The 21,388-nt window shown below is 35.7% G+C and overlaps 1 protein-coding gene across 1 annotated transcript; it reads right to left on the bottom strand.

The window, feature by feature from the left end:
- Positions 1-394: 394 nt before the first annotated feature.
- On the bottom strand, positions 395-21,146 carry LOC131854412 (saccharopine dehydrogenase-like oxidoreductase). The gene is made up of 9 exons (XM_059205526.1): positions 20,978-21,146; positions 18,080-18,267; positions 17,492-17,621; positions 15,252-15,366; positions 14,239-14,325; positions 10,060-10,180; positions 4,184-4,447; positions 2,678-2,772; positions 395-494 (listed from the first exon to the last, which is right to left on the bottom strand). Exons 1-9 carry the CDS (start codon positions 21,144-21,146, stop codon positions 395-397), a joined length of 1,269 nt encoding a protein of 422 aa, XP_059061509.1.
- Between the last annotated feature and the right edge of the window lie 242 nt (positions 21,147-21,388).

The following is a 21,388-nucleotide window of genomic DNA, read 5'->3' as shown; positions in this document are numbered from 1 at the left end:
TGAACCTAAAAAAAATTGTGAACACAAAAAAAATATAAAAAAATGCGCGCGCTAGGTTTCCCGCGCTAAACAACGCGTGCTCCATATAAAACACACGTGAAAGAACATGCCATGTTAAGGCAGTTATTTTTTATGGATGATAATGGAATGGTGCACCCGCCTGCGCTAACGGTTTACGCTGGCGGAGCACCAGTGGAGGATGATAAGATGAGCATGAGGTCAGGTCAGTTAGCCCATCGTGACAAATTCACCAAGAATTTATCACGATGGTTTATAAATTCTTGGTGAATTTATAACGATGGCTTCCAGGGTGAACCGCGTGTAGATCAACTTGACACGATACATTGTGTAACAATTATAGATAAATAGATAGATAAAATCTTGAGTTTTTCAACTATTTGTTGTTGATCATTTCGAAATTCAAATGGTTCTCATTGAGACGCTGTATGAGGGTGGTGTTGTTGAAGGCCAAGGCTGTTGTCAGTACCCCGCCGCTGTGAACAAAGTAAAAATAGAAATTACTGTCAAAACATTATTATGTGTTACGTCCTAACCGATTAATAATACCTGTGGGCTAATTATGTAACACGATATGAAATTGTTTCTGTTGAAGTTGTGATGCAATATAAAAACATTTCAATTTAAAAAATGCGATCAAGTAAGATCGAATGACGGCAGCATAAATCATTTCTATCGATGAAATACTGCTATGAAGTTGCAGCGGAATATTGTTAATCCGACCAATTTAAAATGAGTACATTAGATAGTTTATACCTTTAGAGGGATACATTTTAAATTATTGGGTTAATACACTAGTTGATTGATTTGAAACAATTTTTATTGCGTTCAAATATTACAAAATATACTGCAGCGTTCACTTGTTCTTTTAGTTTAATTTTTTTAATAGATATTTAATAAAATAAAATAAAGAAAGTCTATTCTATTCTAATGAAAAAATAAGGTTAATAATTTTGAATATAAAAGCATACTTTATACAAACTGTTTATAATCATTAATAATATTAATCTAACCTACAAATTAAATCGTTGCGAACGAAGTTAGATAATTAGCCCACTGTTTAAGATAGTTCCAAATGTATAATATTAGTTCACTCCATGCAAACTAGATGGCGCCACATGTGAATGTAGATGGCGCTATTAAGATTTTTTTTTGTTTTAATGACCTCCCTATAGTATTTTTTTTTTAATAAATTCCTATCATCCCTATTGAATAGTAGTTTCATTTGGAACTCTCAATAGCAGCTTTTTGACCTCACGGTACCTATTTGTTCAATACCTAAGTAAGAGAGAGATAAAAAGAGAAAACGCTAGTACTCCATAATAAATATAATGCTGAGTGACTAGCTTCCGATTGAATATCGCTATATGATAACGAACTATGTAGTGTTACAAGAAAGGACAAGATAAAAGTGAATACATTAGTGGAAGTAATTTTTTTTTTCGGACTACTCTAATGACGTTGGCTGCAGCTGATCTTTACAGCTTCACCTGACGATAGGGGGCAAGTGCATGTGGCACTCCAAACCCGCGGAAGGACTTACGGAGCGGCTGAAGGACAACTCCCACCTGATGGATACGACTTTAGTCTAAGGGCACCGCTAGGTGTTCGAACCTCGGCTCAGGACGTCGTAATTTCGATCCCCGTTTCAATTGGACGTGGGTTCGATCGGAGGGGAAGAAGTAATGAAAGTGATGCCGGTGTCGGAGAACTTGAAAAGTAATTCTCTGTCATGGTATCAGCTTATAAAGAATAGGAATGGAGAAAATAGTTTATAGAAAGTACTACACATTGTTAACTATCATGTGACGCACCATTAATTAAAAATGGTAAAGTAAATAATCATGTATCATCATGGGGAAGTGCATCAAAGTCAAATATCAACATCATTCAAAGGGCCCAAAATATTATACTGAGAACAGTATCGGGTGTCCCTTGGTACATCACCAACAACGAAATTCACAAGGAACTTGGGGTACTGGCAGTAAAGGATGAGATCCTCAATTGTAAAGAAAAGTATAAAAAGCGATTATGTAACCACCCAAATCAGCTGCTCAATTACTACAAATACTTTACCCCAAGCGACTAAAAAGAAGCGACATTGTGTAATGTTTGTGCTTAGGGAGTATATTCTCCCGCTGGGGTGGACACTCCATTCTTAGATCCCACACCCAAAAAATCTGCTCATAGTTCTGGGACTGATTGCAGATAAGAAAAGAGACAAAAAAAAAAACCTGAAACGGAACGTCAGAGGCCAGAGACGAAATAATCTGTGTGACATGGACAAGTAGATGAACGGAGGCAGCGGGAGTTTTGGAGCGAAACAGTTGAAGTGTTTATATTATTATAAAAACAAATAAGAGATAGGTAATTGTGAATATTGTAAGCATTGAGGTGTATCTCTCCCTGACCAACCAGCATTACGCCTAAGTCGTGAGGATACTAGTGATTTTAATAATATGAATGTGGGTGATGATAAGGGCAGAATAAGGCCGAAAAAGAGATGGATGGAGAGTGTGAAAGATGACATGGAAAAAAGGGAGTGAATAACGAGATGACTGCAAACATGGAATGGATGAATGGGAAAGAAACACATATTACGGCGACCTCAAGTGATTGGACTGAGGAAGAAGCAGATGATGATGTTCACGTAACTTACTTGCCAGGCATCTTGTCCTTCTCGCGCAAGATGGTGATGGCTGAATGTAAGAGGGCTACAACTGTCGCGCCGTATGCAGGATTCATCCCTGACACCTGCCGAATGTTCAATAATTATCTAAATATATATAACTCAAAGGTGACTGACGTAGTGATCTATCAATGCACAGCCCAAACCACTGGACGGATCGGGCTGAAATTTGGCATGCAGGTAGATATTATAACGTAGGCATCCGTTAAGAAAGGATTCTGATTAATTCTACCCCCAAAGGGATAAAATAGGGCATGAAACTTTGTATGAAACTTTGTCAATTTTAAACCGATCGGGCTGAGACTCTGCCTATTATGACGTAGGCATCCCCTAAGAAAGGATTTTGATAAATTCCACTCCTAAGGGGATAAATTAACGCGAGCGCAGTCGCGGGCAAAAGCTAGTAATATATATAATTATAATACGATAATGTACTTATATTTTTTAAACACTTCATAGCATTTTCTGTTTGATCCCCTCAGGCCTACATTCCACCAGCTTCTTATAATATGTAGGAGATACCAAATGAAGATCCACTTCGAATTTTCAAGTGATGTGTTATTTTCTTCCAAATTGAGACACTAGTTCAAAATAAAAGAACGAAGCGTGACGCCTGTGATACGCCTAATTCATTTCCATTCTAGGTCATCCGCAGGTCCTTACGGACCGCTCGGTTTGTGTCCCGAGATTGCTCTTTGACCAGGCATTGCTGGGGTGATCCACCAGCGTCGTCGTCATTTACGCCATACACCTCATGCGCTGCTATGCTATACTGGCTACGGTATCATACCTTCTCGATGGGCTCGTTAATCACGCGGGTTAGCACACCGCTTTACTTCCGATGACCACGCGTTTGATTCCTCACACGGTTTGTGTTCATGAGTATGATTGTTTGGGTGTTTTCTATATATATTATGTATGTATTTACAAAAAGTACATAAGCAAAAATACGCATAACACAAGCTCTGCTTAACTTGAAGCTAGATGGCGCCGTGTGAATTGTCCAGGAGTATATTTATTATGATTCCGTACACTAAATTTACTACAATATGGCACCGCTCAATCGAACCTTAATATAGAACGCAGCCGCTTGACGGCTGTAATAGGCAAGACAAGTATTGTGCAGATGACGTTGTAAATGTTTTTTTATTGCATAAGGCGCAAACAAGCTTGCAGTTCACCTGATGGTAAGTAATTACCGCTGCCCATAAATACCCGCAGTACAAGGGGAAATGCAAGTGCGTTGCCGGCCTATTAAGAAGGAATAAGCTCTTTTCTTGAAAGTTTTAATATCGTATCGGAAATACGATTGCTAGAAGATGGTTCTAGTATGTGGTTGAGCGTGACAAAAACTTTCTCGAAAAAGGCACCGTGAAGAACCTATATTTGTCCAATTTAACCTTAATTAACTTCTACGATTCATAATTGTAACAATAAAAGTATCAGTAAAATATATATTAGTATAAATTGACTCACCCTCGCTATGGCCATTTTATTGGGTGGTGTAGACTCAATATCTGCTCCTTTCGCCCATCCCTTTCCCACTAGTTCGAATTTGAAGTAGAAACTTTCCATAACTTCCTCTTTAGGGCCCTGTTTGGTGACCAGTCCTCCAGTAAACAAACGCGGATGTCTCAACAAAAGTTCCCTGGTACGCTTTATTTTGGACAATCTAGCAAATATCATTTTGAAGAAAGCTAGGATAAGCGTAAAGAACAAGTTTGAAAACCTGAAATAGGCCTGTAAATAAATAAAAAGCAAACTGTCTGAAACACAACACAAAAAAGTGGTTTAATAATAGTGTTGAATGTGTTAAAGCTGCTTTCTGTTTGCTTTGGGAGAAGTGGAAATTTTGTACTTAAATTTAAATGAAACGACGTTGTGTCTTCGCGGTTGTATTTTGGCGACTGATTGTAATGTACACAAACGGTGGCCGGCCGGCAGAAACACACATAACTATAACTGCGGTCCAATATAGACCAACCATACCGCCCACCAAAAGGACTGTAAGTTCTTTTTACAAATGTAACTTAAAACTACACTGTATAATGATCATGACTTATTTCTGCATGTTTTAACTTTCCGCCCACCCTGGGAATATCATGCTTGTCCAGGTATGGGTTCAGTGATTTTAATCTACTTTTCCTTTTCACTTTTTCTGTATTCTTTAGTAGTATTCTATTTCTTCGGTTAATTTCTCAATATAATGTATTTGCTTCGTGAAGTTTTAAATTCTTGTATCTTCTAATTTGTTTGTATTAGTTATTTTCTACTTTATAAATCTGTTTTTATATTTTACGCTTTGCTTTTTCTCTCTACAGGATACTCCGATTGTCTTCATATGCTTTGGTAAATAAGAACATCCTGTACATTTTTTAATATTAATCTCATTTTGAGGTGCATGTTCCATAAATGTTGTACATTTCTCTTTGAATTTTGGATTTTTGTTACGTTCTCTTACTGTATTTTCTGTGTTTCCATTCCGAATTTTTATGTTTTCTTCTACATCTACTTGAGCATGCATTACAACGAGCGGTTCATTGCTCGGTGCTGTATTTATCTCTCCAAATAGGATCCAGCCCAGGGATGTTTTTTGTGCACTTGGAGTCCCTGGTGGCCCTTTGATTAATTGATTTTCTATTATTTTTGAATAAACCTTCACACCCAGAAGCAAATCAATTACCCCAGGTTTGTAGTATGTTGGATCGGCTAAGATAAGTCCTTGTACATGTTGCCACTTATGTCCAGTGACAACCCTCTGTGGTATTTTGGTGGTCAGTTGTTTTGACATCACATATGCTGATATATGATGACTATATTGTTGTCCCATTTAGATGAAACCTGAACCTGCACCACTTGCTTTAATTGTGACTTCATAGATCCCATTCCAGCCACAGTTGCCTTAATTGGTGTTCTCTCTAATTGTAATAATTGAGCCGCCTTTTCACTTATAAAACTCTGTTCAGACCCTTGATCAATTAGTGCCCTTAATACAACAGCATGTCCTTTTTTATTCTTCACTGTCACCATTGCGGTTGCTAAAAAGGCTGTCTCCTTCCCGCAATTACTGCTATAATTCGACGCGATCACTGTATTGTAATCTCGTTCCTCTACTCTAAAATGCGCTGACACGTTAGGTTGTAATGACTTCTCCAGGTGACCGGACGTGTTAGCGTTGTTATTCTTATCTTCATGCAGTAGAGAGTGATGGCGCCTATGACATATGCGACATGTCATGGCTATTCGACATTTAAATACTGTATGTCCGGGCAATAAACAATTATAACATAAATTATTGGTTTTCACGTAGTGACTTCTTTGTTGAGGGTCCATTTTTGCAAATTCTTTACAATGACACAGTGTATGATTCTCTTTGCACATGAAACACGTTTTTTCAGTAGTTGTAGCATGAAAAGTTCGTTCCTTCGTAGCTACTGGCCTTTCTTTTATTGATGATGATGTATAGGGATTAACAAGCTCCAATGTACGAAATTTAGATTCCAGAAACTTCTTCAGCTCCGTCCACGAAGGTAAATCGTCTGAGTTTTCTTGTATGTATGTATGTATGCATACTCTTCCCACTCCTTATGTGACTCCAAGTCCAATTTTTGCACCACCAAATATATAATTACTGGATCCCAAGAGTCCGTAGGTATAGATAAATTATGTAAATTATTAATACATTCTGAAGTGGTATCTAGTAATGATCTTATATTGTAGGCTGACTGTGTAGATATCTTTTTCTGGCCAAACAATCGCTTTAAAATGGAGGCAAGTATCATACGCCTGTTTCCATACCTATTTTTGAGAATATCCCATGCTTGATTGTAATTGTTATCTGTAACTTGTATGTGTTTCAACAGGTAAGCTGCTTCCCCGGCAGTACTGGTCTTCAGATAATGTAACTTTTGCACGTTACTAAGTGATGTGTTATTATGCACCAATGATGTGAACAAATCATGATATGTAGCCCAGTCCTCATATTTCCCTTGGAATACGGGGATTTCAATTCTGGGTAATTTCACTTGTGAAGTCCTTTCTTCAACGTCTACATTGCTATACGAAGTCGATTGTTGCTCTTTGCTTCGAGTCTGCATACCACGTAACATATCTTTCAGGTCCGCTTCTAAACACAAATACAGGTCTTCTATAATAAAATAATCTTCATTGACAAAGTAAGGTATGTCGGCACGTTTATCTCGAGGTGTAGATTTGCATAGATTTTGATTAGCTTCTTTGAAAGTGTTCCAATATTCTTCTATGCATTTTAATCTAGTTTCTATGTACCCTTGTGTTAATCGTTGCTTTGGACACTTCTTTAAATTGATTTGTGCTCTTTGTAATAAGCTTGCTGTGTCTTCTATTACTGTCATGTATTGTTCAACAACGGACATCTTGTTTAAAACGACGTTTCGTAAACACTTCAAATCTTTTAAAATCCACTTTGTATTGCTGCTCACTCCCAACAGCAGTAAACAGCTTGAATATGTTTATAATGTTCAAGTGTTAAAACGTTGTAATTCTATTATTCATTATAACTCACAAAAATTAGATGTTTCTCGAACTCCTTTTGTCTTGAGACCCGAGTTACAGTGGGTCTTTTGTTCTCAACGCAGGTAAACAATGCAATTGCAATCCGGCTCGATTTCGACCATATGTTGATTTGTTAAAGCTGCTTTCTGTTTGCTTTGGGAGAAGTGGAAATTTTGTACTTAAATTTAAATGAAACGACGTTGTGTCTTCGCGGTTGTATTTTGGCGACTGATTGTAATGTACACAAACGGTGGCCGGCCGGCAGAAACACACATAACTATAACTGCGGTCCAATATAGACCAACCAAATAGTAATAATACAACAGCAACTTCAAACATAGTTATGCACAGAAATCTGAAATATATATTACGTGTTTAAGAACAGAATAAAGTACAGAATAGAATAAAAATCCTTAATTCAATAAACTTAATTTAAGCACTTTTGAATAGTCATTACAATTTTTTTATTCTACCGCTCATTCGGAAAGCTGTTGCATCACAAGAAGAACGTATGCTTGTTTGCCACCTAAGTGGTATTGTTTGGGAAACTACTCTGCTACCAAAATGTTAGGAAATTTACTCTCTGTATATATATAGTGAAAAATGAGTGGAAGCGTCAGTTACGTACCTGTATGGTTCTGCGGATTTCTTGGGCTTCAGGGTCTCGAAGATATCTTCGCTAGCTTTCCAGTTTCACAGTAGGTTTCACAGTAGGTTTCACAGTAGGTTTAACACAGTTCTAATTTGTTTCAATTCACAACAAAGGCGCGCGCGCGTCATGGCCGCCGTACAGTCGGTTCAGTACTAGGTAAGGGAGGGGAGGCAAAGGCGCGGGAACACAAACTAACGGACTCTAATATAATAATCTGTGCTTACGATGATACAGGGTAGATTTTGAACAGGTATAAAAAAGAACAAAAACGAGCAAGAAACTTGTGTGTTGCTTTTAAATAATCCTTTTAAGTTTACATTTTTCAAGTCAAAACGTGAGAATACAAAGTTTTGAGCAACTGCCCAAGTTTAATGGATTTGTATTATTTTATAATACATATTATATAAATCCATTAAATAGTGAAATGGATTTCCGCAAAATAACACCTAATTCGATTAAATATCTGCCCAAAGTTTCATCAAACTTAAGTGAACGCATATCAAGGCGTTGAAATTTCAAACGTACATGCACAGTCCAGAATTCTAGTACTAATCGCTCACATGGCTTTAATTGGCATTGTTTGTATTTCTGATTTGATAGGTCATAAAACCTATGCTCAAATATTCAAAGCTAGGTCTGATGCAAGCGTTAGAAGTTTAGACGCGTGTCTAAAATCTGAATATGCATCATAATTTGACTTATACAGACTGGGTGATTAAATTAAACGGATTTTAAACTAAAAGTAGTAGAGGAACGTTTATGGTATACTCACATTCTTTAAATCTGGACTCGTTATAAAGGTTACGAAGAGTGACTATTAAAATTATTTAGTTAATTCTATTTAACTTCAAAATTATGTATGTAGTTTATAATATGTATGTAGTTTATGTAAGTGTATCTAGTTTAATATATGAATATTATTGTGTACATAAATTTTAATTCATATAATATTTATTATTATTTTTCTTTATTATCATTATATATTTGTTACCTTTTAGTTTTCTCCTGTTCATGTCATTTTACCTACCTGTTCGATGTTTCAATCCGATTCCCTAAGATTGCCTTGAAAAGATTGCTTTTAGCAATAAGGCCGCCTTATTGTAACGATACATGTGTCCTTTGTTATATTGTTTGTGCTTCTTCTTTACTGTACGTTGCAAATAAAGTATATTCTATCTATCTATCTATCTATCTTAAAATTAGTATGACAATATCAGAATAAAAAAGGTAAACAGAAAATAAATTATCACTGTCAATTAGGTATTAGCCCAACAATAATAAGTAGTATTTGCTATTTTTTATCTAATAGGCGTTTAACAACTAGTGGTGGTAATCACTTACCATATGAGTCAACATATAGAAACAGTAGCTTCCGAGTTTAAATTGACCTCACTCGGTCTCAAAAAAATAGGTCCCTTAGAATTCCTTGGGCTAACATCGTAGCGCACAGTAACTTTAAACGAATGGAGAGGCTTTTGTTTTTTTTTATACTACTACGATGGCAAACAAGTTTCGCCCCATCTGATGGTAAATCGTTACCGTAGCCGTAAAGCTGCCTGAGACTGAGAGATGTTACGAGTGCGTTCCCGAAATCTAAAAAATTAACATGCTATAGTCTCGTGTTTGGTCAATTAAGAATTTGCTTAGATTGCTAACAATTTACCATGTTAGGTCGATCTCCACGCGGTCCCTGGAAACCATCGTTCCATAATTCATCACGATGGGCTAGCTAACCTAACTTCATGCTCATCCTATCATCCTCCACTAGTGCCCCGCCAGCGTAAACCGTTAGAATAGGCGGGTGCATCATTTCATTATCCATAAAAAAAACATATTGTATACTGTGCACCGATAATTCAAGCGTGCAGTGCCACGATCAAAGCTAGTATATAATAGTTTCTTCTCATCTTAAAATCATTCCGAACGAACATAGATTTGACATATCATAGGAGTCTGTAAAAGAGCAACACAACAGTTTCTTGCTCATTCTTCTTGTCATGAGTCTACATTCCGAATGAGCGGTAGAATAAAAAAAAATGTGACTATTCAAAAGTGCTTATATTACTTTATTTGAATAAAAATTATTTCTATTTCTGTAATAGACCTACATGAATAAAGATATTTTGAATTTAAATTGAATTTAATAAGAATGAGATGGTCAAATTACCCGGAACTGGACTGGACGGTGACCGTTGCTGTACAGTTCCCGCTGTGTGCGGTAGACCACAGAATCATCAGCGGCTGGTAACGGCACACAATACCGTCCGTTCCACTTGTGTACCGCACCCCTTCACACAACACATACATATATTATTAGGAAGTTATATACAACTAGATGTTCCCTAAGTTTCACTCGCGATAAATTTCAATAGAAAATATAGTCTGTGTTATTTTGATGCATAAGCTATATTACTGTAAAGTTTCTTCAAAATCAGTTCAGTAGTTTTTCTGTGGAAGATTAACAAACATCCATGTTTGACGACCTCGGTGGTCTAGCAGTCTAGCACACAGTTTTACGTCCGATGGTCGCGGGTTCGATTCCTGGCACGGCACAAACACTTGTATTCATGAGTATGATTGTCTGTATCGGTCTGGATGTTTTCTATGTATAATATGTATGTATTTACGAAAAAAAATGTATCCATGTATTTATATCAGTTGTCTAGTACCCATAACACAAGCTCTGCTTAGCTTGTGACGAGATAGATCTATGTATTTGCAGTTATCTAGAACTCATAACACATGACTTTAGCTAGCTTAACTTGGGTCTAGATGGCGCTGTGTGAATTGTCCTGAGATTATTATTATTATTATTCTTTATTTTTTCTCAGCTATTGCTGGTTTTCTCCACACTTACGGGCCGAAACCAAGTAAGTTATTATTATTATTATTATTATTACATATATATATATATATATTATTATATCTCCTTTTTACGGGGGTAATATATTCAAACACGCGGGCCTTAGCCAAGCATGGATGAGTTATGTGATGAAGATAGAAATTTTCTGACTATACGGCATGTGTTTATTATGACGGCTTTTTGTAATAGGTCTATTGTAGAGGAGGGGATGTGCAACGTGTCTAGGTGTTTGTTCAGACTTTTTGGTATAACTCCTGTGGATGACAAAACTATGGGTACTATGTGGATGGTGTGTGCTTTCCATTGTTTTTTTAATTCTATTGCTAGATCTGTGTACTTTGTTAGTTTTTCATTGACTGTGCTTTGTATATTGTGTGTGTTTGGGATGGCTATATCTACAAGATATACTTTTTTATTGATTTTGTCGTGTAATGTTATGTCTGGTCTATTGTGATGTACAGTTTTGTCAGTAATTATTGTTCTATCCCAGTACAGTTTACAGTGATCGTATACATTAATAGGGCTGTATTTGTAATATGGAACTTTGCTTTCTATGAATTTATATTTATGTGCTATATATTGATGTATAATTGTAGCAACTTGATCATGGCGGTGCTTATAATCATTTTGAACTAATGTCTTACAAGCACCCGTGATGTGTTGTATGGTCTCGGAAACACTATTGCAATGCCGGCATAAATCATTTGCCAAATTTCTGTCTTTTAAGATGTGTTTTGTATAGTTTCTGGTACAAATTATCTGATCCTGAATTGCTAACATAAATGCTTCGGTCTCTGGGAAGAGCTCACCGCGTTTCAGCCATTTGTTCGACGCATTCTTGTCGACATGAGATTGGCATAGATCCGCTCTGTGTCTTCCATGAAGAGACTTTTTTCTCCAGTTGTCTATTTTTTGGTCCTTATTTATAATGTGTTCATTTTTTTGTATATTTTTGTCATGTAGATTAAGAGGTGTACATTTATTGTCAATATTTGTTGCCTGATATAATATATATATATATAAAAATATATATATATATTTTGTATGTCGATGAGTCCTCGTCCGCCTTCTTGGCGTGGTAATGTGAGTCTTTGTGTGCATGATTTCGGGTGATGTTTTCGATTTTGTGTCATGTGTGTGTTAATAACGCGTTGTAGTTTTTTTAAATCTGTTTGGGACCAGTTAATTATTCCGAATGAGTACGTGAGAACATCGCGTATGAATTAATAGCCTTGGCTGTATTTCGTGCATTTAAATGAGATTTAAGTATCCGGTTCAGCCTATATTTTAGTTTTCTTATCAGGGTCTCCTTGGTTTCCTTTTGACGTATTTGTTTGAACTGTAACATACCTAAGTATTTGTAAGGGTTTTGTTCATTTAAGGATTCAATGCAATCTCCATTCACGAGTGGGTATTCAACATGTTCTACTACTACTATTCCTTTCTCTATTGAATGAATTTTACACTTATCTATTCCAAATTGCATTGGTATGTCTTGAGAGAATTTTTGTGTAATGTCAGCTAGTGTGAATAATTCTATTTTGCTAGATCCATATAGTTTTATATCATCTACATAAAGTAAATGTGACAGGATTTCAGAAGTGTCGTCGGATGTAAGTCTGAATCCTTGGTTAGTCATATGTAATAGTTCAGAGAGAGGATTTAACGCCAAACAAAACCACAGCGGGCTGAGGGCATCTCCTTGGAATATACCTCTTTGTATACGAATCGGTTCAGTAGTTATTGTTGAATTAGGTTGATTTATTTTGAGTTTTATTTGCCAGTTTTGCATTACCGATTTTAAGAAATTCACTATTGTTGCGTTAATGTTATAATGTTCTAAGACATGTATAAGCCAACTATGTGGGACAGAGTCAAAAGCTTTTCGGTAGTCTATGTACATAGTGTGTATACTTTTTTTCTTTTTATGGGCCTGTTTCATTACTATAGCATCTAGTGTTAATTGTTCTTTGCAACCTTGACTCTTTTTTCTACATCCTTTTTGTTCTTCTGCAAGCAAATTGTTATTTATAAGATAGCTGTAAATAGTTTCACTGACACATGCTGTTAAAATTTTGTAAAATGTTTGAAGGCAAGTTATGGGTCGATAATTAGCGGGGTTGTTTGTATCTGTACCTTTGGGAATCATGTACGTTATTCCTTGCATTAAGTAATTAGACATTGTGTTTGGTGAGTGTATAAATTGATTAATGTAAATGTGTATAAAATGATGAGTGCATGAAATTTTTTTGTACCAGAAGTTGTGGATGTTATCTGTACCAGGTGATTTCCAGTTATGAGTTCGATTAATAACTCGTGTGAGAATCTCAAGTGTTATATGATTGAAAGGCATTTCTGAAATTGGTTTATTTAATTTGTGAGCCCATTCGCCATCAGGGTTGTGTTGTATAGGTGATTGCCATATATTCGACCAATAATCATGAAGTTTTTTTGTGTCTGGTATTTCGTTATTTAATATATTGGGTGTTTCTAGGTTTTTGTAAAATATTTTCTCATTGTTTGTAAATTGTTTGTTTTGTGATTTTCGCTGTGTGCATGTCAAGTATCGTTTTAATCTATTTGTAGTTGCATTAAGTTTCTGCTTAAGGGTATCAAGGAATTGTTCTGGTGTAGTATTTTTATTTTCATATTTAGAATGTATAGCATGTCTTATTTCAGTTTCCTTAACTGATTCTATGATACTATTACTTCGGTTTCCATTAATAAATTGTGTCAGTCTTCCTATCTCACGTCTTAAATTTTCTATTTTCTGTTCTAGCCTTCTTTGCCATCGTGGCTTCTCTTGTGTTTTTCTTCTACTTAGTCCTTCCACTCTTATTCTACTTCCGTTACTGATTGCTGCTGTAAACGCTGCACAATATATAATTCTCTGCATTGTGAGAAAATCTTGATCTATTGATAAGTGTTTAGGTAATAAATTTTTATTAAGATAATCAATTATCATACTTAATCTCTTGGACGATCTTTGTTTTGGTATATAAGGCCTTGTAGTAGGGTCCGATCCCTTAAATATTTCAAGTGCATTGAGAAATTCGCTTTCAATGTTTTCCGTTGAGATGTCTATATTTAGTCTCCCATTGCCTTTATTTGTATTATGTCTTTCTTCGTTCGTGTGTTGTGGGATATTGTTCTGTATTTGTGTAATATCTTCTATGTTCTGATAATTATATGTATGTGTGTGAGTTTGAGGGGATACTTGTGAACTTGAGGTTTCGGTGCCGTGAGATTGAGTTACATTAGCTGAATTATCATCTTTATTATTATTATTATATTATTATTATACATATAAACTTTCGCGTTTATAATATTATTAAGATACTATTATACTATATATTATGTGGAGCATTTTTTTTAACCTTTCATATATATGAAGTTGCTTCCGCTGTCTATTAAACTACGCAACGGATTTTAATGCATTTATGAAGTGTTTGCGTCAAATTCAGTTCTCATTATTGTACCCACCTGTTTTTTATTTCTGGTTTATATACGGGCATCTTATCAGGATATAGTTTATCGCGAAGGATCGACATCTCTCCACTGTTTGGGAATCTGTGAAGTGTAAGACATAAAATAAACATTCATCTCATTGTGCGCTTCGGTGGTCTAGCGGTTTAGCACACTGTCTTACTTCCGATGGTCGCGGGTTCGATTCCTCGCACGGCACAAACATTTGTATTCATGAGTATTATTGCTTGTATTTGCGTAGCGGACTCTATTGATTGTCGCATGCCTAATCCTTGTTGTTAATTAAATATAAGTAAATCAATATTTATTTAAAAGAGCAACACATAAGTTTCTTGCACATTCTTCTTGTGATGAGTCTGCATTCCGAATGAGCGGTAGTATGAGCGGTAAATACGGTACATATACCGAAATAACATTTTTTACAAGTTTTGTCTGTCTGTCTGTCGGTCTGTTTGTTCCGGCTAATCTCTGAAATGGCTGGACCGATTTTGACGGGACTTATTTTGCCAGATAGCTGATGTAATAAGGAGTAACTTAGGCTATTTTTATTTTAGAAAAACAAGTTATATTCCACAAGGACGAAACCGGGGGTGCAGCTGGTTCAAAATAAAATCAAATCAAAGGATCGGTCGAAGATGACAAGCACCGTCTTGTTATAATCTTGTTAACGGATGTTTTAATAAGAAAACGGAAAGTGATTTATCCTTCTTTTTGGAGACTGAGCATTTGTCCAACTATGAAACAGGCTGACTGATTATTCAACGTCGATTAACTTAGTGAGTTGTTATTTAGTTAATTAAAAGATGGATGGAAAGGGACAGGACGACAAAGAAAAAGATGGATCGATGCGTGAAAGGTAATATGTATAAGAGGAGAGTACGTTCAGATATGACGGCTGGTAAGGATCCATTGAAGAGGTGGACATACTACGCATTTGGATAAGGCAAGGCAACGATGATGATATATATGTATGTCTGCAGTTTGTTAGAGAGTCTTGTTTTGTTACTTACATATATATTATAGAATCCCATGTACCGTTCTTGAGTAGTCCACTCTTCATTGCTTCTAGTTTCAGCGCTAACGGCAGATTTATACTTACATATGATTCTACGCTGTTCAAAATACCTGGAAACAATAATCATAATAACAAATAACACAGCGCCATTTAGTCCCACGGTAAGCAGAGCTTATGTCATGGGTACTAGACAACTGATAGAAATACTAGTTAAAATACTAGATAGTTATTATTTATATGTAAATACAAACGTAATACACATAGAAAACACCTTGACCGATACAAACAGTCATACTCATGAATGTTTGCACCGTGCGAGGAATCGAACCCGCGACCATCGGAAGTAAAGCGGTGTGCTAAACCGCTAGACAACCGAGGGCGTCATGGAAAATAACAAGTGTTTTATATCAAATCCAATGGTATTAAAATTATCAAAGTTTTCATCGTAAATAAAAAAATATGCAAGTATGTAAATAGAAAGGGCTTTGCACAAATCAATCGATTTGATATCTTGTCATCAATCAAAGCAGTAAATCTACTTTAATCTGTGTTTTTATATTATTTGGTTTAATTCTGCTACTATTAGCATGTGTGAGACTACAAACATTCAAATTGAAAATATATTTATTCATGTAGGTTTTAGGATTCTCAGACCTACTGAATATGCATATAAAATTTCATAAAAATCGATCAAGCCGTTTAGGAGGAGTATGGTCTCTAACATTGTGACACGAGAATTTTATATATAAGATTATTTTTATGTAACCCTTTTTTTTATGAAAAATCGTAACTTTTATAATAATTGTCGATTGATATTCGTTCAGATAAGTTTATATACTAGTATTAGTATCTGCGTAATAGACAACGCAGTGTGAGTTGTAAAATAAGTGATTCAAATATTCAAAATTACAATGAAATAAATATTTTGCTTATTCAAAATATTATTATTCAAGTAAGTCTATTACAGACTATTATGATATGTCAAATCTACCGTCAGTTCAGAATGATTTCGAGACGAGAAGAACTGACAAGAAACTCAGCTCGTATTGTTTTCAAATAAATGTAGTATATGTTTACCATAATACAGATTCATTTAAATTCAAATTTGGGAGAATAGGGTCAACTCTTTCTGACCGATTCGCTGCGGAAACTTGACCACTGCTACCGGAAGTGTTACGACCTTCTGTATTGATGATGAAAATCCGACCGTTATTGAGTTTACAGCCATATTGCGACATGTTTTGCCTCTAAATAGTCTTTTTGGTCTAACTGATCCTATACGTATAGCGTTAGCGCAAGCGTCTTCACCATCCCGTTTTTCATTAGGGATAATAATGGAATGGTGCACCCGCCTGCTCTAATAATTTCCGCTGGCGGGGCACCAGTGGAAGATGATAAAATGAGCATGAAGTCAGGTCAGCCATCTTGGTAAATGGCAATTTACCACAATGGTTTCCAAAGGGAACTGCGTGGAGGTCTACCTGATATGGTACATTGGGGTTATCAGTATATTACTATTAATTCCCAACCCCTAACCATCCCAATATCACCCATTAAATAAGATAGATTACGAACATTATTTATGTATTAATATGCTTTGACCAAGAACCAGACCAAGTAAGGAGCCAACAGAATATCAGCGCTGCAGAGTTATCTGTAGCATTATGCTGAGTTGGCTACCTTTTCACTTTTGCGGCACATAAAGCCACCTACATTTCTTTTATTATTCGTGTTTTTCTGTATCTCATGTACGTTATGTGTCTGTAATTGTGAATAAAGAATTTATCTATCTATCTAACATTAGTTATGTATTAAATTGCTTTGTCTAACGATCAGAGAGGCTGTCGGGTGGTATACAAAGTATATATAGTATCTACGACAAGTCTCCGTTTAAATGACTTTTTAATTAGGTAAAATATTAAATAGTAAATTTTGATTTCGCAATCCAGCGATTAATATTTATTGATAAATTGATCAGTATATATGATAAAATGGAGATCCCGCGCTCCATCCAGAATCTATTGAAGAACCCAGAAACTTACAAACCCATTTTCGAGTACGTTATATCAACTTTTCAAGATTTGAAACTTCTGAAGACAATTATTAGAAAAAAAATAATATAAGAAAATATTACTGAAGACAATGGCTGTATGGGCTGAGTGCTTTTGCCTTTCCCTAGAAAGGGGAAAACCGAACCAAAAAAAAAGTAAATTTTGAAACAAGTTTGGTATGTACCGTCAAAATTTTTCTGTAGGAACATGACGCCCATATCGTTGGGGATGCAGTCAAAACCGCAGGCGCATATGACATACACACCCGCCTCGCGAGCCGGCTTGTTGTATAACAACTGCATTTTCTTCATGAACTGGAAGTAAATGTTATTTTATTTTTATTATAGCCTTTATTTAGAACTTGTAATGTACAAGTTCTAAATTTTAATTTTAAAAACCTAAAAACGAAATAAAATATTGGAGTAATATCGATCTTTTTTAATTTCTGCAGATCTGTTTGCCAATCGGCAAAGGCCTTTTCCAACCTTTTCCATTCTCCTCTTTCTTGAGCCAGTCTGTTCCACATTACCATACATACGAGAAATAAATGTTATACAAAATTTAAATAATTATTTCTTACCGATATAAAAAACCATAGAATAGAATAGAAAGTCATTTATTCAAATAAACTTCATTTGAAACATACTCAAGTATAAGTACAAGGAATCGAACCCGCAACCATCCAAAGTAAAGGGTGTGCTAAACCGCTAAACCACCGAGGTCTCCATAATTATATTAATGTAATGACTTGGCAGTAGCACGTAATATATACCTGAGGCTCTGCAGCGATGTCCACATAATGGGCCTTCATCTCGATGGCGGCGCGCACCACCGGCTCCCCATATAGCTGGTACGGACCACAGCAGTTCACCAGCACTGTAGCCTGCGCGCACATCTCCTTCAACGACCTCTCGTCTTCTACATCAGCCACTATAATCGTGATGGTGGACAGGTCTTTACCTGTTAAAAGAAGTGAAACTTAATATCACTGTGATTCTATTCTCCCAAATCAGAATTTATAATGAATCTGTATTATTGTAAACATATATAACATATATTTTTTTCACATTCGCTGTTCATTTGTATAGGTACATATTTAATTGTATGTGTATGTATGTATATGTACGAGTATGTTTTTCATATTTATAAATATTGAGTATATGTGTAATTATTTATTTAATATTATGTATTAAATATAATTATGGACTAGTTTATAATCTTTGTTATTATAATTTTTTTTAATTGTTATTTTAAATGGTATACCTACATTTTTTTTTCATTATTTTATTTTTAATGCACTGCCCACATAGATCTCTGTTTGCCCAATGGTTGACTGGGAGAAAATACCTCATGGTGTTAAGTCCGCCATAGGCGTTTGTGTGTTTGTGCCTAAAAGATTTAATAAATAAATAAAAATAAATATTTGAAAAGAATACGAGCTGAGTAAGAAACTCAGCTCGTTAGATCTTAGGCTACAGTATATTATCCTAAGTTATAAGAAGAAATGATATTATATATTGTTATAAATACATTTCAGGACATACCATTGAACTTGGCACCCATTTAGACCTCACCTCTTTTGTCGTAGAAGTCAACAATCAAGGCATATATCATAATATTAAACTCGGCTATCATTTCACATTTATGTTTTTGATGGGATTATAATATCCGTGGATAACTCTTAGAAAGCCAATCCCAATCTAAGCAGAGTTTGTGTTAGGAGTATACAGCATGGAGCTACAGATAAGTCTGCAGCGCTGATATTCTGTTGGTTCCTATAATTAAATACATACTTACATACATAAATAGGTGAATGTATAACTACTATAACTAACTAGTTATATATACTATAATATATAGTTTTAATTTGCAAATAGAATTAAATATTTCGGAAATGTAAATATATTATATGAATTGTAGGATATTATGACAAGTGATTGATGGAAATGAATAACAGAAAACTAACATAGCATATTTTCACTATTGTTATATTCACGCGACTGCATTGTAGATTTTTCAAACAATAAACACTAATGAGCTAAGACAACAAATGTTTTTTAACCGACTCCAAAAAAACAGGAGGCTGTACTCTTTTTAATGTAACAAGCACTTCATAACAGGGATGAATGGAAGAGAAAAACATATTACGCCGACTCGAATATATGGGATAAAGAAGAAGCAGATGATTAAACACTTCATAACTTCATCATTTATAGACCGATATGAAAATAATTTATTTATTTAAGAGAGCATACTTTCGGATTTTTTTAAGTATTTTTGGAGTCTGCTTTATTTTATTTTAATATAATGCAATACTTTCAAGTTTTTTTTAGTGGGCTTTTACTATTTTTTTAATATAAAATTAATGAAGACTAACTAATCATATAGAAGCCTGTATTATTGAAATATAATATGAACCCAGTTACCTGCGAATTCACAGGATTTTTGAGATAACCTATAACCGTCGTAATGATACAATCTACCTGAGGGGGCAGGAGATTGTTAGTAAGGTGGACTACTACCCCATTGCTCCCGCCCCGACCACACTTTTACATACACACGATACCGTCCTCGCCGGCGAAGACGACGACCCCAAACACAACATATCGCGCAATCAACCAGGCGCCTGCGCGCGCCGGCCGCTCTACACCGGTGCCCCCGGTTACCCCTCCGATCGATCCCCCGTCCAATTCAAACGGGGATCAAAATTACGGCGGCCTGAGCCGAGGTTCAAACCCCTAGTGATACCCTCAGGCTAAAGTCGTATCCGTCAGGCGGGAGTTGGCCTTCAGCCGCTCCATAAGTCCTTCCGCGGGTTTGGAGTGCCATCTGCACTCGCCCCCTATCGTCCGGTGAAGCTGTAAAGGCCAGCTGCAGCCAACAGCATTAGAGTAGTCCGGAAAAAATCCCCATTGCTAGAAATGTACCATGTCAGGTTAACCTCGTCGTGGTTCCCGCTCGAAACCAGCGTGGTTAATTCCTGGTTACTTAATCATGATGGTCAAACTCAAAATCTGACCTCATTTTCATTTTATCATCATGGATGTAAAGGGAGGGGACGCCCTAAGAAAAGATGGATGGATTGTGTGAAAGATGATATGAATAAAAGAAGAGTATGTTCAGATATGATGACCGATAGAGAGCAGTGGAAGAGAATGACATACTGCACCGACCCCAAATAATGGGATAAAGGCAAGGCAATGATGATTTTCATTTTATCATCCTCCACTGGTACCCGACGGTGTATACTGATAATGCATGCGAGTGCACCATTACATTTTTTTGTAACTATTATACATACACCATAATATATATAAATAAATAAATATTTCTATTTCTCTATTAATTATATTGTTTTATTGTATATTTATTTTTTATGTAATTTATTTATATATTAAGCATAATGTATATGTTTATAATCTTAAATATTTTCTATTCCATCTTGCGCCACCTTCTATCTTTTCTCCTCTACCCAAAGGTTGTCTGGAAGAGATCGCTTAAGGGATAAGACCGCCTTTTGTACCCATATATTCTAAATATTGTTTTCTTATGTATTTTTCTTTGTTACGGTACAATAAGGAATAATAAATAAATAAATGTATGCATCGTGCGAGGAATCGATCTCGCGACCATCGGATCTAAACCACTGTACCACGAATGCCTATGTTACCTGTAATCTTGGAGACTTCTTTAATTAAGGAGTCAAGCTTGTCCCGCGAGCGGCCGGCGACGCCCCACGTGATGGAGTCGTAGTCCTTCCGCCCTCTAGCCAGCACCTCCACAGTTTTCTTCCCAGTGAAGCCAGTAGCTCCGAAAATTACCAAGTCCAGTCTCGGCATCTAATTTATTTAAAAAAAAACCACTTCAAAATCAGTTGCGTACTTTTAAAGATTTAAGTATACATAGGGACAGACAGCGACAGCGACTTTATTTTATAGTATGTAAATGGTTTTCATAAATAACTAGATTTTACAAAAAAAAAGTAGATTATAAACTTTTAAAAAATAATTTCACAAAAATGCACCATCTTATGCAGTAGACAATGTGTTGAGATAATTGTCAATAATATGAAATGATACTT

Source organism: Achroia grisella, unplaced genomic scaffold, assembly GCF_030625045.1.
Source record: "Achroia grisella isolate CSIRO2021 unplaced genomic scaffold, CSIRO_AGI_Agris_v1 utg997, whole genome shotgun sequence".
NCBI lineage: Eukaryota > Metazoa > Arthropoda > Insecta > Lepidoptera > Pyralidae > Achroia > Achroia grisella.
The sequence above is the reverse complement of the archived record's forward strand: the minus strand, read 5'-3'. Positions and strand labels throughout refer to the sequence as shown.

What these genes read in the sequence shown, in the direction of transcription:
- LOC131854412 (XM_059205526.1), bottom strand. Translation starts at nt 21,146, where the DNA reads ATGCCGAGACTGGACTTGGTAATTTTCGGAGCTACTGGCTTCACTGGG. An exon ending in TGGGATTCTATAATATATAT is followed by an intron (nt 14,326 to 15,251) that starts GTAAGTAACAAA and finishes TACACTTCACAG; the next exon opens with ATTCCCAAACAGTGGAGAGA. An exon ending in AAACCAGAAATAAAAAACAG is followed by an intron (nt 10,181 to 14,238) that starts GTGGGTACAATA and finishes TGTTGTGTGAAG; the next exon opens with GGGTGCGGTACACAAGTGGA.